At 39.0% G+C, this 13,016-nt stretch overlaps 1 protein-coding gene across 2 annotated transcripts; it reads right to left on the bottom strand.

Moving 5' to 3' along the window:
* Nucleotides 1-4,297: 4,297 nt before the first annotated feature.
* Nucleotides 4,298-11,134, bottom strand: LOC115584056 (stathmin-3-like). Of its 2 annotated transcripts, none has more exons than XM_030421411.1 (4): nt 11,005-11,134; nt 9,861-10,039; nt 6,252-6,443; nt 4,298-4,599 (listed from the first exon to the last, which is right to left on the bottom strand). In XM_030421411.1, the coding sequence occupies exons 1-4, from the start codon at nt 11,075-11,077 to the stop codon at nt 4,540-4,542; spliced, it is 504 nt and encodes a 167-aa protein (XP_030277271.1). In that variant the 5' UTR covers nt 11,078-11,134; the 3' UTR covers nt 4,298-4,539. The 2 variants fall into 2 exon arrangements, with proteins under 2 accessions (XP_030277271.1, XP_030277272.1); XM_030421412.1 differs by having other exon boundaries at nt 6,260-6,443.
* Between the last annotated feature and the right edge of the window lie 1,882 nt (nt 11,135-13,016).

Here is a 13,016-nt window from a genome sequence, read left to right as displayed (position 1 = left end):
TTGAAGGCTGGTGTTTTCAGGTGGCCAAGGTGTGAGTGAAAACTGTGTAATCGTGCATAGAGTCTATCAGTCAGGAGATGTTTTATGCAATAACTTGACAAAACTTTGTTGTGAGATTTCCAGGTCCATGGTGCAGTTTTGTTGTGCTCTTTCATGCTACAGTAAAACCTATTCACACTGAACTCAGAGGACTGTTCCTGTGTTGTTTGATTCTATATACAGTGTGAAGGAAGTATAAACCCATCTAGACCTGGTGAATATTTATTTTCCACACTCCACACTATTTTCCAAAGAGTACATTTGAGTCACTTATTTAACAATGACTAACATTAACAATGATTAACAATGTTTATACTGGTTCTTTATCACACTGTCAAGTCTCATTTGGGACACTCAATTAGAGCAGAGCCATTGTTAATGTCATTAATAACACCTGTGGTTTTCCATCTATGATGGGAAAAAGACTTAATCATTTTCTGTCAGTAAGTTCTGCATGTGTTCTCCTCAAGGTCATTTCAGGTGTTTTTTGTGTGAAAAATTCACGTTTATTGACCTTCCCGTGACAACCCTGTTAGTCTTCTGGCAGCAGTTTATTTGATTCTTTTTCAATTTTTAAAAGTGTTTTGGTTCTGTGTCTGTGTTGTCATTCACTGCTGTTACTGCAAACACTGCTTTGTGGTACCAATATCATTTTCTGAAAATGTAAAGGTTCTCTGTGGAACTCCTGTGTTCTGAAAGCTGGTTGTTAGTCTATGTTGTGACTCCATTTCTTAAATAATTTTAGCTACTGCAGGGAAGGTTTTATTTTTCATGTTACCTTACAATCTGCTCACATATGGCCTTTAAAAAATCATTCAAACATTTGTTTCTAATGATATGAGGTCGTAAAATGTGGTAATAACTAACATAACTATATGCCCTCAAATTTGGTACTGCCATTCATCAGATATTGAACCCTGACAATTGAAAAGACATCACTCTAAATTTTAGCATGTTTTCACTGAGCTGAAAGCATGCCTGTTAGCAGCAGGGGCGTCGCACCCGTGGGGGATCTTTTCCCGGTGAGACGGTTCAACACCCACACTTTTTCTGCAGTTTTTCCGCAGTTTTGCACGAACGGCTCACTACAGTCGCTCAGTTTCTCTGGCAGCTCTAGTCTGCGCACGCTGCAGCTGCCTCCTCTCCCCCTCCCTCTCCTGTTGCTGCTTCAAACATAACACCGGCTTTGGGACTGACCGGCTGATGATTGGCTGTTCTGAAACCAAATAATAAATACCAAATAATAGCCAGGCGTTTATTTGCTTCAATCACTTAACAGACCAGGCGTTTATTTGGGACAGGCGTTTAATTCCCTCCTCACAAAAATCTGGGATGAAAATGTCACAAACTTCTCCAGCTTCTCTGTGAATTCTCTGGCATCCTTCTGGGCACAACACGTGAAAAAGGCGAAGAAGAAAAACATGCAGTGTCAGTGACCACTGTCACGTCTTCTTCCTTGATGAAGGCCTTGATGTTTTTTCAAAATAAATTAGACACGGCATTTATTTTGTTTGATTTTTGATGGGTACTAATAATAACAATCATGACAAAAAAGTAACAAAGACTGCAGATCACGATAAGAAGCTGCAACTGGCAGTGAGCAGCTCTCTTTTCTGTTAGCAGTGAAGTGATGTACTGCATGACAGAACATTATAGAATATGATAATGTATAAAATAACATTTAATGGTAAAAAAGTACAGTTGCAGTAGGCTTCTATTATAAATATGCAGCATATATATAGTGTATTATTAGTATTATTATTATTATTATTATTATTATTGATATTATTATTATTATTAATAATAATAATAATAATGATAACACTAATAATAATATTTGTTTGCATATTCTTGACTTTGAATGGGAGCTGCTGTAAAGCATTTCTGTTTCTGATTCATATATTATGCAGTCAGTTGTCAATATTTTAAGTTAAATTAAATGAATCAAGACAGATGTCAAATTTACATGTCAGTGTGTGGTTATTATAGATACAGATTCAATATTTAAGTGTCATTTATCATCACATCCCCAAAAGAGATGGAAAAGCTTTAACGCTGGTTAAAGCTTTTCCATCTCTTTTGGGGAGCCACATGTTTTACAGGACCTAAACACAGTAAAGGATTTTAAACGATGTAACATGAACTTTCCTTTGGCCCCATCCACAGGCCAAATCATCCAGTTCCAGAGTACTAAACTTGCCTGTTTATGTTCTTAAGCCATCCATATAATGTGTTCTGTTGTAAAGGGTTGAAGTGGTGCTAGTTTAAAAAAAAAATCAAAAATGGACTTGAGGTTAGGTCTAGCCCTGTTTAAATGCTTCCTATGGAAAAGCTTAGGACAGCAGCAGTTGGCAAGTGGGAAAAGTTGACCAGTAGGATTTGTCAATGAACGTTTTTCTCTCTCACTGGTTTTATTATCTATTTATTATATAAAATATATTATTTATTTATTATGGATTTATTAAATAGCTGAAAATAAGTAATTAACTTTTTAAGTGGTTGGGGTTTGGGTATAACGCTCCAATAAAATTACCTTCAAACCTACCTTACCAGACCTACATGCCACTCACAGCTTGATGGCTGCTTTTAACGTGGGCTACGCTATGAAAAAAGGCGGAACAAAGCAGTTTGATTCGGTTTGAAACAAAAAGACATTGTGAGGAGCAGGAAAGAGTGTATTCAGCTCAAGTTCAGCCATCTTTTCTCCACAGAGAAACCAACCTCTATGTCAGTTTCTCCTGAGCTATTCCAAAGTAATAACATGTACATGACTGCAAAATCAGCTCCCTCCCCGTCAGCAGCTCCTGATTCCCCAAAGACATCCACCCCTCCATGCCAAAGCACATGTACCCGCATCCACACACAAGTGATTCTGCCATGTGTATGTGTGTGTGTGTGTGTTCTCATGTGGTTATAAGGTTATAAGATACTGCTGCTGTTACTGTTGATGCTGTTGCGTCTGTCCGCTGTGTATGTTTGGGAATAAGTGGTCACTGCACGAGGCTATGCGATGCTGTTAATGTTCCTCTTGGTGCCAGTAACATTACCTATGATGTGGCTTGTTTGATTAAACTGATGTGCATTCAGACAAGTAGTTGAAGTCCTATTTTAGTTAAAATGTGTTTGAGATCCTAAAAGGAAGGACTGTTTTAGGGGTTAGATAGGCCCACACTTTGATTTCTGCCTGGGCCACATGCTGGTTAGCACCCACATCTTCCAGACTCCAGTTTGTAACATTGGCTTTTTGTTACAATGACATCATCATGGTCTTTTATTTCTACTTTTGGGTGCTCAATACAGAGAAACGGAACAGAAAATGTGACTGCTTTCACAAACAGCTGAACTGAAATTTGTTTGTAAAATTAGCAGAATGCTCCTTTTAAGACTAGTAAAAATGTAGTTGCGGCAGTAAAATGAATTATGTTGAATTAATAATGAACTTCTTTTTCTCCAGTATTTTAACCCGGGCACTGTTATCCCAATTTTTGCTCAACTTAAAACATTTTATGCAGCTCCATGGCTTCAAGTGTTTGGGTTGAAGGATCCTTCAGCGCGCACACACTGGACTTCATTTAAAGGTAACACTGGGGCCTCATTTATAAAAAAGTTTCTAGATTCATACTTAAAGTTAGTCTCAAGATAATTTCCTATGGTGTGCTACATTTGAATCATAACTATTTTAATATAATGCTGAGCGTAAAAAACTTGCCTCGAGCAGAGAATCCGTTTCTTACTAAGACAGGTGCTTGTTACTGGTTTTCTGCAGTCAAGAGACGTCACCATGGCTTGGCTCTGCTGTTAAGTGTTGCTTGGTTCAACTCAGTGCAGTAAAACTGGTGATGGAGAAGCAAATCAATGTGGCTGGGTTTGACTCGGTGTGCCGAACCTGCTGGTGGAAAAATGCCATATGTGTGTGTGGACTGCAATGCCCCAACATAATCAGGAGGAAAACCAGTCTAGACTTTACTCAGAGATAAGATCATTTCCACATCACAGTAAGGCTTTATGAATAAGTACCTGTATGTGGCTCTCTGCTAAATTTAAGATTCAAATTGATTGTAAGTCTGTTTTAAAAATGAGGCCCCACGTGTAAACCAAACCCACCTAGTGCCCTTGAAAGGCTGAGGGCAGCCCCAGTAGAAGTCATGACATACACTCAGTGAATTTACACATCTATACTAAACTAGTTGATTTGTATGTGGAGCAACCTAATGCCTAGCACCACTTCTCTCTAAGGATAAACCCAACACAGACTCTGTTTGGCTCAGGATTTGACTTTATTTCACCTGTACTTGACTCTGCTATTAGAATATGTTTCTGCATTTCCAAATGTGTGATTTGCCAAAAATGAAATGGATGAGTTTATTTAGTGCTGATTAACTATTAGATTGAGTTCTGAAAAGTGCACTGTAGGATGACAATGGTGAATATTGAACAACAGCAAAACTTTGACACAGAACATTTTCAGAAGTAGCAGCCACTGCCAGAGTGAAGAAAACTTCAGCCAGAGAGGTCAGCCTGCCGCTCCTTGTTTCTGCGAACGCCAGCAGCGTGGACTTCCTGGAAAATTCAAGTCAACGTTCAGATACACATAGGGCGAAATGAAACTTAATGACTACAAAAATGAGAGAGGGAGGGACTTCTGTGGAACATGAAACTTAGAGCCACAACATTCTTTTTTTTATCTCTAAAGAGCGGAAACATGGTTGATGGGTGAGACACTGAAACATTCCACAAACATTACGCAAAGATACAGAAACTGTTTTTTCCGGAAGCCTTAATGCCCTGTTTAACCCGTTTTTTAGCCATTACACTCCAGATATCAGATTCGGTTTGCATTCACAACTCAGTGTTTTTGTGCTCTCAGTGTTTTTGTTCTCTCAGTGTTTTTGGATGTAGGATAATATAATATTACAGTATAATGTCGAGCTGTCCTAAAGTGTTGGTGGCATAAACTGTCCAGTTTAAGGTCTGCACTTTATAACCTCACTGCTCTCAACTACAACCTTTTTTATATTGTTGTACAGCAGTCAGAATTGCAGTCACTCTATTTCCCAACCACAAGGTATACTTACATCATATATTGTATGTGTAATTTTACACAAATGAAGCTTCTTATGTGTGTAAAGGAGAAACAATCTCAGTCACTCTGAGTAACTCAGTTAATAGAGCTAATTTAACCCTCAAAGATGTCGACAGTCACAATGGCTAAAAATATCTAAAATCCAATTCTGACTCATCAAAATTAAACTATTGTTATGTCAGCTCAGATCTTTTCTCTAATACGGATCTAACTTCTGGAATCTAGAATAGCATTTTTGAAACTACAATACTAACAATACAGGGTTTCTATTTCCTGGCTTCCTGAAATTTTCTGATACACAGGCAATGTCTAAATCTGCTGCATTTAATGCCACGTGATACAGATGCATTAAAGGTTAACACTGCCATCAGAGAGAGTCAATCGTGGCAACTCATAGAAACAGGAAGTGGCTTATTTTGACATTTAACAGAGTGATGCATAGGAAAGGTCCATTATTAGATGAAAGGTAATATCAGCTAAGCCTGTTTTATATAACTCTTAGATTAACGTTACAATCCATCATTTCATTATATAAAAAACACTTTTTTGCTACTCTATTGCTGCATTTTTTTTCTGCAAAATGAATAGCTATTGGCATTTGTAGGAGGAGGTGTAGAAGAGTACAGTTGCTCTTTTGTTTTATTTCTGACATACTTAAGGCATGTTTGTTTTCCCCAATGGTCAACACACATAATTTCAAGCAATTTGGCTTATAAATTAGCCAGCTGGTTCATATTTAGCATAGAGACATTGTACCAATATTCTACTCTAAGGATTACAATTTTCACCAAGTAGTTTTAGTTGCCCTATCTTAACAGTTTAGGCGCACCCTGGTCTAAATGAACTGTAACATCAGAACTGACTTACTTTATATTCTTACATATGTGAACACTTAAAATGTATTTGGTAAAAATGAGGATTATGTGGTGTTACATAATCAACATTTTGGAGAAGAACTGTCAGGTACAGTATTTGTCACACACTCAGTCAGGTTATGTTGGTTTGTGTTGCTTGTGTGACCGTATAAAGAGAAAACAGACCTTACTGGTAAAGAGAATGTTGTTCCCCTTGGACTGATAACAAAACATTAATAATCATTAACCAATGGTCACAGAAGAAGAAGACTTGCTTTCTCACGCAGGCGCTGTTTCAGAGCATTGAGGTAGGCCTCCCGGTTCTCTTTGTTGACCTCCATCTTTTGGATGAGCTTCTCCTCTGTCTTTTTACTAAAGACGTTGTTCTCCTCGCGCGCCTTGTGGAGAACCTCCTGCACGCGCTCCCTCTTATCTGCCAGCTGCTTCAGCACCAGGGCCTCCTGGGACTTCAGAGGGGTGGGGTTGGTCGGGCAGAGAGAGAAGGTGGAGTTACCATGAGGATAGCAGTGATAATGGCAGTGGCAGTTGGGATTGGCAGGGATTCATGAAAACTACAAAAAACAAGTTCATCAAACAGAAACTAAGGAATGACATGTTTCTACTTCTCACAGTATAAAGATGCAATAAATAAGACATGTACTCCTCTGTTGCACAAAGTCAGTATAATGTTAATTCTGTTTGAAATTAAAATTGCCACCCAGTGAAGTTTCAACAAACTCATTCCCTCAGGTGATACAGCTTTCCCTTGAAGAACTTTTACTTCTACCATTTACAGCACAATCTGATCAGTGCCATTCCTTCCTCAGCTGGGCACTGAGTATTCAATTGGAAATGCTGTGTCATATATCTATTTCAGCTTTGTTTTTAATGGGCAGAGCTGTCATCACTCCCTGCATATTGTGTTGTTAGTTTAATTTTAAAAATAATTTCAACATAACACTTAACACGCTAAGCAGCAACATCTGCTAGCAGCAAATTAAACCAACGCAGAAGTGCCAAAATCTGTTGCTCCTCAAATTGCCACTTGAGGTTGGCTCCAAAATTAAGCCAATCCCCATAAGATCCCATGTGAAAAAGCTAAATTTTTACATCCAAACTAAATAATGTGTACAGCCTGGTACAAAATATTTTTTCTCTGTACCAGAATCTCCTATTCATTCCCACTCACCAGACAAGTCTACATGGGTGAATTTTTATGTAGTTCACTTGTTAAAATGATATCTTCAGCACAGAAGGTCAGTCCTATCACTGCTCTTCTTAGCGGTGTTTGTGATGTTGATGCAGAGATAACTTTTGGGATTAAAATGTAGATTTGTCTTCTCTCTCGTTTCTCAATATTTGCAGCAGCAGGTGTGCTGCAATAAATGTAATGTACTCTAAATGAGGGGAAATTTACTGTACTTTATGAATATACAGAAAAAAATAAATGGCACAGGGATAACAGAACAAACTGAAGAGGAGTCTCTGAAGAGCGCTGAGTTTGTTACAGGCTCAAGTGAACACAGACACAGGCACCCTTGTTGTCTGATGCTTTCGAACAGTGAATGTACAGTTTGGTATTCTGGCTGGGGTGAACATTTGCTTCACTTAAAGGGATATTCCGGTGTAAGTTTAATCCATGGTCTAAATCACCGTGAAACTGTGTTACACTCCCTCTCGAGAGATCAAGTTAGCAGACCGCTAATTTACGGAGTTTTATTTAACGACCACACAACAACAATACACTGCAGTAAATGGATCCAAATATAAACCGCCTCAAAAAAGCCACAAATAATGCTCAGAACAGCACCAAACTTCAGCAACAGTACAAATAGGGTCTCAGCACAACCGCTAGCTTAGCTGGATTTCTATTGGGAAGCTAAAAACAGATTTCAACTCTCCTCCATCAGCTTCCGGGTTGGGGAAGTCCCGACGCGACGATTACTGAGTGCGGTTAAAAATCCTCAATTCCGCTCTCAATAATAACTGTTATAAACTGGCAGGTAAGACACATATGAACTTTGATTGCTTTTCCATGGAGTCATAATCATAAATTTTCATCCATGAGCCGCAGAGATCTACTGCACTCGGTTATCGAGTCATCAGGAAGCTGCTGCAGAAGAGTGGTAAATTTAGTCAGCTTTTCAGTAGAAATCCAGCTAAGCTAGTGGAGTTTTAATGCCCGGACTATGTGCTGAGACCCTATTTGTACTGTTGCTGAAGTTTGGTGCTGTTCTGAGCATTATTTGTGGCTTTTTGGTGGCGGTTTATATTTGGACCCATTTACTGCAGTGTATTGCTGTTGTTCGTTCGTTTCTGAGGTTGATAAAACTCCGTAAATTAGCGGTCTGCTAACTTGATCTCTCAAGAGCAAGTCTAATACTCTTTCACGGTGTGTTAGACCATGGATTTAATTTACACCAGAATATCCCTATAATGTGTGAAAAAAGCATAAGCTTGGCTTTTTAGCCAAGTTTCATAACCAGAATTAATTTGGCTCGCCTCAGCTCCGTCCATGATGCACATGCATAAGAAAGTAAAAATACAGTCAAACAAAACTGAACTTTAAAATTAATGATATTACATAACTTAGTTGGAGCACGGAGCATAGGACCTCAACTCTAAAGTCAGCACACATGCTGGGCATGTAGGAAAACATCCTTTTCACTATGGTGGATTATTTTCCTTTGAAAATGATGAAGAGTTTGAATATGTTTGAAACAGGTCAATTAGGGTCAATTAGGAAAATAAACTGAGCTGACTTTGTCCCAGTTTGTTTGGCCAACGTTACTGATTAATGCAGAAAGATGTGATAACTGATGCTATTTCTTCATACAGCACTTGGGAGGACTCAGTTTTTATCCTCTGAAATCACTTGTGCAGTTAAAATATAGCTAAGAGGAAAACAATCCTACAACTGCTACAGTACATATCCTAAACAACCAAAGGTATCCACTTAATGGAAATATTTTGAGATCAAGGTGTGAAGCCTTTGTATTCTGAATGAAAATGTTTTGACTATGACATACTCAAGGTAACACCTCTGCACAATATGTTCTGATGCCTACTGCAAGCCAGACCGGTTTAAAATATGACGACACACTAGCTATACAAGAGTGAACTGTGCTGAAGGTGTTTGCCGTCAACACTGTTCAGTTAAGTAATAGTGTAGCACTTATCTGTGGCCTTTGACACATTTAATCAAGCTATTAATTGATGTCATGACACATGGTAAAGCTCTAATCCGGTTTATCCAGGCGTTTTCTGTTAAAGTTTCCACCTGTGCTTCTTTAACTTGCGGGGTCGGTTGCATTTTATGTTCATTTTCATATGCTCCCCTGGAACCATTTCTTGGTGAACAATAGCCAGGCACTGTGACCTCTTACTGCCTTTAAAAACTGTTGTCGTCAAGAAATGGTTAGAGCACAAAAATACCCTGACAACAAATAGGGTTCTTGTTAAGTGAAGTGTTCGATGTAAGTGTCCCAACTAGCTGTTATCTCAATGTGTTTCCTTACAAGTTTTATTTAAAAATCTCTGAAACTATGTGTCTAAATGGCCAACATCATAAAAGCAAACTCATTCGCTGCATGCCCCCAACAAACTGACCCCAGTGCTGCCGCCAGTGCCTCAGGACTGTGCAGTGCTCTACCAAACTGCACACTGGTTTTAAAACAGTGAAAACTAATTGTTGAGGCGATTTTACGATGAAAAAGACGAAAGTGTTGCAACACAAACAATACCAAAGACATGGCAATGATATGAAGGAAATTTGTTTTATTTAAATATGTGTGCACAGAGTGATAAGTGAACTAGACAAATTAAATTAAAAGATTTCCAGTGGTACTATCAGGAGTTCAAGCTGCGATAACATATCTGCTCACCTTCCTCCTCTCCTCAGCGGCCTCCAGCCTCATCTGGAGTTCCTTCAGGGACACCTCCCTCCTCGGTGGGGAGGGCAGTGGCTGAGGCTGGCTTTTGTCCCTGCACTGATCAGGATCCTTCAGGATCACCTCAAATGCCTGGCCTGATAATCGGTTGTTCAAGCCCTTCACCTCCAGGTCTGACACAGCCAAAATACAGTACACACACCAATAACAAAAACAAGTTACTAAGCTGTCTGTAGATTAATCTTTCTTTCTTTGTTTTTTTCTTTGTTTGTTTGTTTTTTTCTTTCATAATCATTTAAAGAGTTACAGAAGTAGAGAGCTGTGATCAGGAAGTAGCTCTGCTTGTAACCTAAAGATAGAGAACTTGCAAGGGAAAGTGTCTAAACGATCAAATTGTGATCAAATCAAAACTCAATGCTACATATAGTCTTGCATTCACATTTTTTCAACAATCTTATTAGATTAAGTCGATTTTGCAGTTGGTTGCAGATTGAGACGTCTCATAAATGATAAAGTTATATATAAAAATATTATCATCATAAAATTAAAAGTAACCCATACAATGCAGTATGTCAATTATAGAAAGTGAATAGTATTTTGCTCCTTTGCAAATGATTTACAGGTCATGTATATGTGAATATCATATATATGAACTTTTAGTAGAAGAGACAATAAGTCTTTTTGACAAAGATGTACTGCACATATCGGTCCTTATGCAATCTATGGAGACAATCAGCCCTGTCTGTGTCCCTGTAAGAGATGATGATCACACTAAACTGAGACCACAGACAGACAGGCAGACAGGCAGGCAGATAGGCAGACAGACAGGCAGGCAGGCAGACAGACAGACAGACAGACAGACAGACAGGCAGGCAGGCATACAGACAGACAGACAGACAGGCAGGCAGACAGACAGGCAGACAGACAGGCAGGCAGGCAGACAGGCAGACAGAGAGACAGACAGGCAGACAGGCAGGCAGACAGGCAGACAGACAGGCAGGCAGGCAGACAGGCAGACAGAGAGACAGACAGGCAGACAGGCAGGCAGACAGGCAGGCAGGCAGGCAGGCAGGCAGACAGACAGACAGGCGGGCAGACAGGCAGAGAGACAGACAGACAGACAGACAGACAGACTAACCTCCATACTGATAGAGGCTGTTGGGATGTGGTTGTGTGTAGAAGCAGGAGCAGAGCAGAGACAGCATAGACATCTCCTTGATCTTGTCTGTGTAGGCTGTTACAGAGGGATAAAAGATTCAATATTACACCTGAAACCATCTTAAACCCTTCCAACTTACTGGGACATAACTAAATGTGAGTTAGCTCTGTGGGGTATTAGGTTGTGCTAATAATGCAAGAGACAGCTGAAATTATTGAAATTCGAGCCTTCAATCAACGCAAATAGAAACTCTATATGTGTCTGGAGAAAAAAGGTCTCAGGTACACATTCATTTGTAGATTTTCTAGGGTAGTAGCTGGAGCCCCCTCTATCCTTGCAACAACTTTAATGGAAGCAGGATACACTATGACGTGTCAACAGACAATTTGTCTTTATCCAGTTGTTTTTTCCTTTCGTGAGGACATCTAAGAAAGTAAGACAGTTCTTGAGTCATTTCTACCATTTCTTTATTTACTACTGTCTCTGATTCACTCATGTCGTTTTCATTGTGTAAACAGCTAACACTTTACAGTTTAGAATGTTGGTTCAACTGTTAATGAGAATTAGATGTATACTGTTCTTAACAAGCCATGGGGCTGAGTCCCCCTGTATTTTTCAATGGACGGGTTGGTCAGTGATGACATCAGTGAGATTTTTGCACAAATCGGGGTGAAACATAAACTAGAACCTGTCTGACAGCTAGCATGTTGACTTCCTTAGATATCTGTGCAACACACAGATGTCTTTGACATTCAAGTTTCAAGGTTGAAGGTAATGTATTGGTCATACAAAACAGGGTTTTTCATAATGAAATGAAAGTTATCCATTGAATTGAAAATGAAGCTTTGTAAACTCATCTAAATGTGGCTGCAATTGTTCAATCAATTGAACAGGCAGTCTATGTCAAGTTGTAATAATCTTTTTGTGTCCTGTCTATTCAAGTTTGATGAGAAGGTTATTTGTTACTAGGTACTCACTATGATTTCTTGCTTATTTTTGTTCAGACTTGTTCTGTTTGTTCTGCTGGTTCTTCTCTCCCTGGAGGAAATACAAAGTCCATCTTTTGTTTATCTACCATTGTAAATAAACCCATTGCTGGTTAAACTCCAGCAACATGGGACTTGAGAGATGGGAATAAATGAACAACAGTGTGTAATATAAAAAAAGGAACAAGGATGAGGAACAAAGCAAAAAAAAAGAATAACATATCTTAGGGCTGCGGCAATGATTACATGTTTTAAAGAATGGCTTACATTGGAAGATGGAGGATAAGATTGGAACAAATTGGCCATAAACTCCAAACACAAACACACTGTCGACTAACTAACTTGCTAAATCTGGTATGGTTTTGTGTTGCTTGTTTGCTTAAGAGGCATGAGAAGTTGTGACGCCACACCTGACATAATAAACTCAACCATAACGACATAAAGACAAGAAAAAATGAATTGTGGTAAATAAAAATGTCCAAATATAAAAAAAAGTATCCATTACAATAAGGGGGAGGCTGTGGCTGAGAAGGTAGAGGGGGTCATCTAGTAATCACAAGGTTGCTGCTTCGAATCCCTGGCTCCCTCAGGTGTCCTTGAGCAAGATTAAGGGTGACCGTGGCTCTTCATCAGCCAGAAGTTTGGGTCTTGGGTACAGTTAGGTGGTTAAAAATTCAGCCAGCGGACTACCAGAAGTTTGTGGGTGGCTATCAAAAGATGCTAACTAAGGTGAAAATGACCAAGAGACATTTAACCAAATATTAGAATTACTGCATGTACATTCTAGCAGATTTGGCCACATTTACAGAGAACCTATGATAATTTCATTACTGACCCCAACTTCATGATTGTTTTAATTTATGTTCCACTCATCCCATCACAGAAACATGAGAGTTGTAGAAATCATTGGAACTGAAGACTGCCATGATATACATGTTCTTTACAAGTGGATACAAACTTTTGACTGCAACTGTTTATATCATGTAGCACAACAAATGAACATGA

This window comes from Sparus aurata, chromosome 6 (genome assembly GCF_900880675.1).
Source record: "Sparus aurata chromosome 6, fSpaAur1.1, whole genome shotgun sequence".
NCBI lineage: Eukaryota > Metazoa > Chordata > Actinopteri > Spariformes > Sparidae > Sparus > Sparus aurata.
This window is presented reverse-complemented; position numbering and strand designations above follow the sequence as displayed.

Bases quoted from the DNA above. Each gene is read 5' to 3' on its own strand.
- LOC115584056 (XM_030421411.1), bottom strand. From the start codon at position 11,077: ATGTCTATGCTGTCTCTGCTCTGCTCCTGCTTCTACACACAACCACAT. The intron at 10,040-11,004 runs GTTAGTCTGTCT...TGGCTGTGTCAG, and splicing joins CAGCCTCTATCAGTATGGAG to ACCTGGAGGTGAAGGGCTTG. The intron at 4,600-6,251 runs GCAAGTCTTCTT...TGAATTTTCCAG, and splicing joins AACAGCGCCTGCGTGAGAAA to GAAGTCCACGCTGCTGGCGT.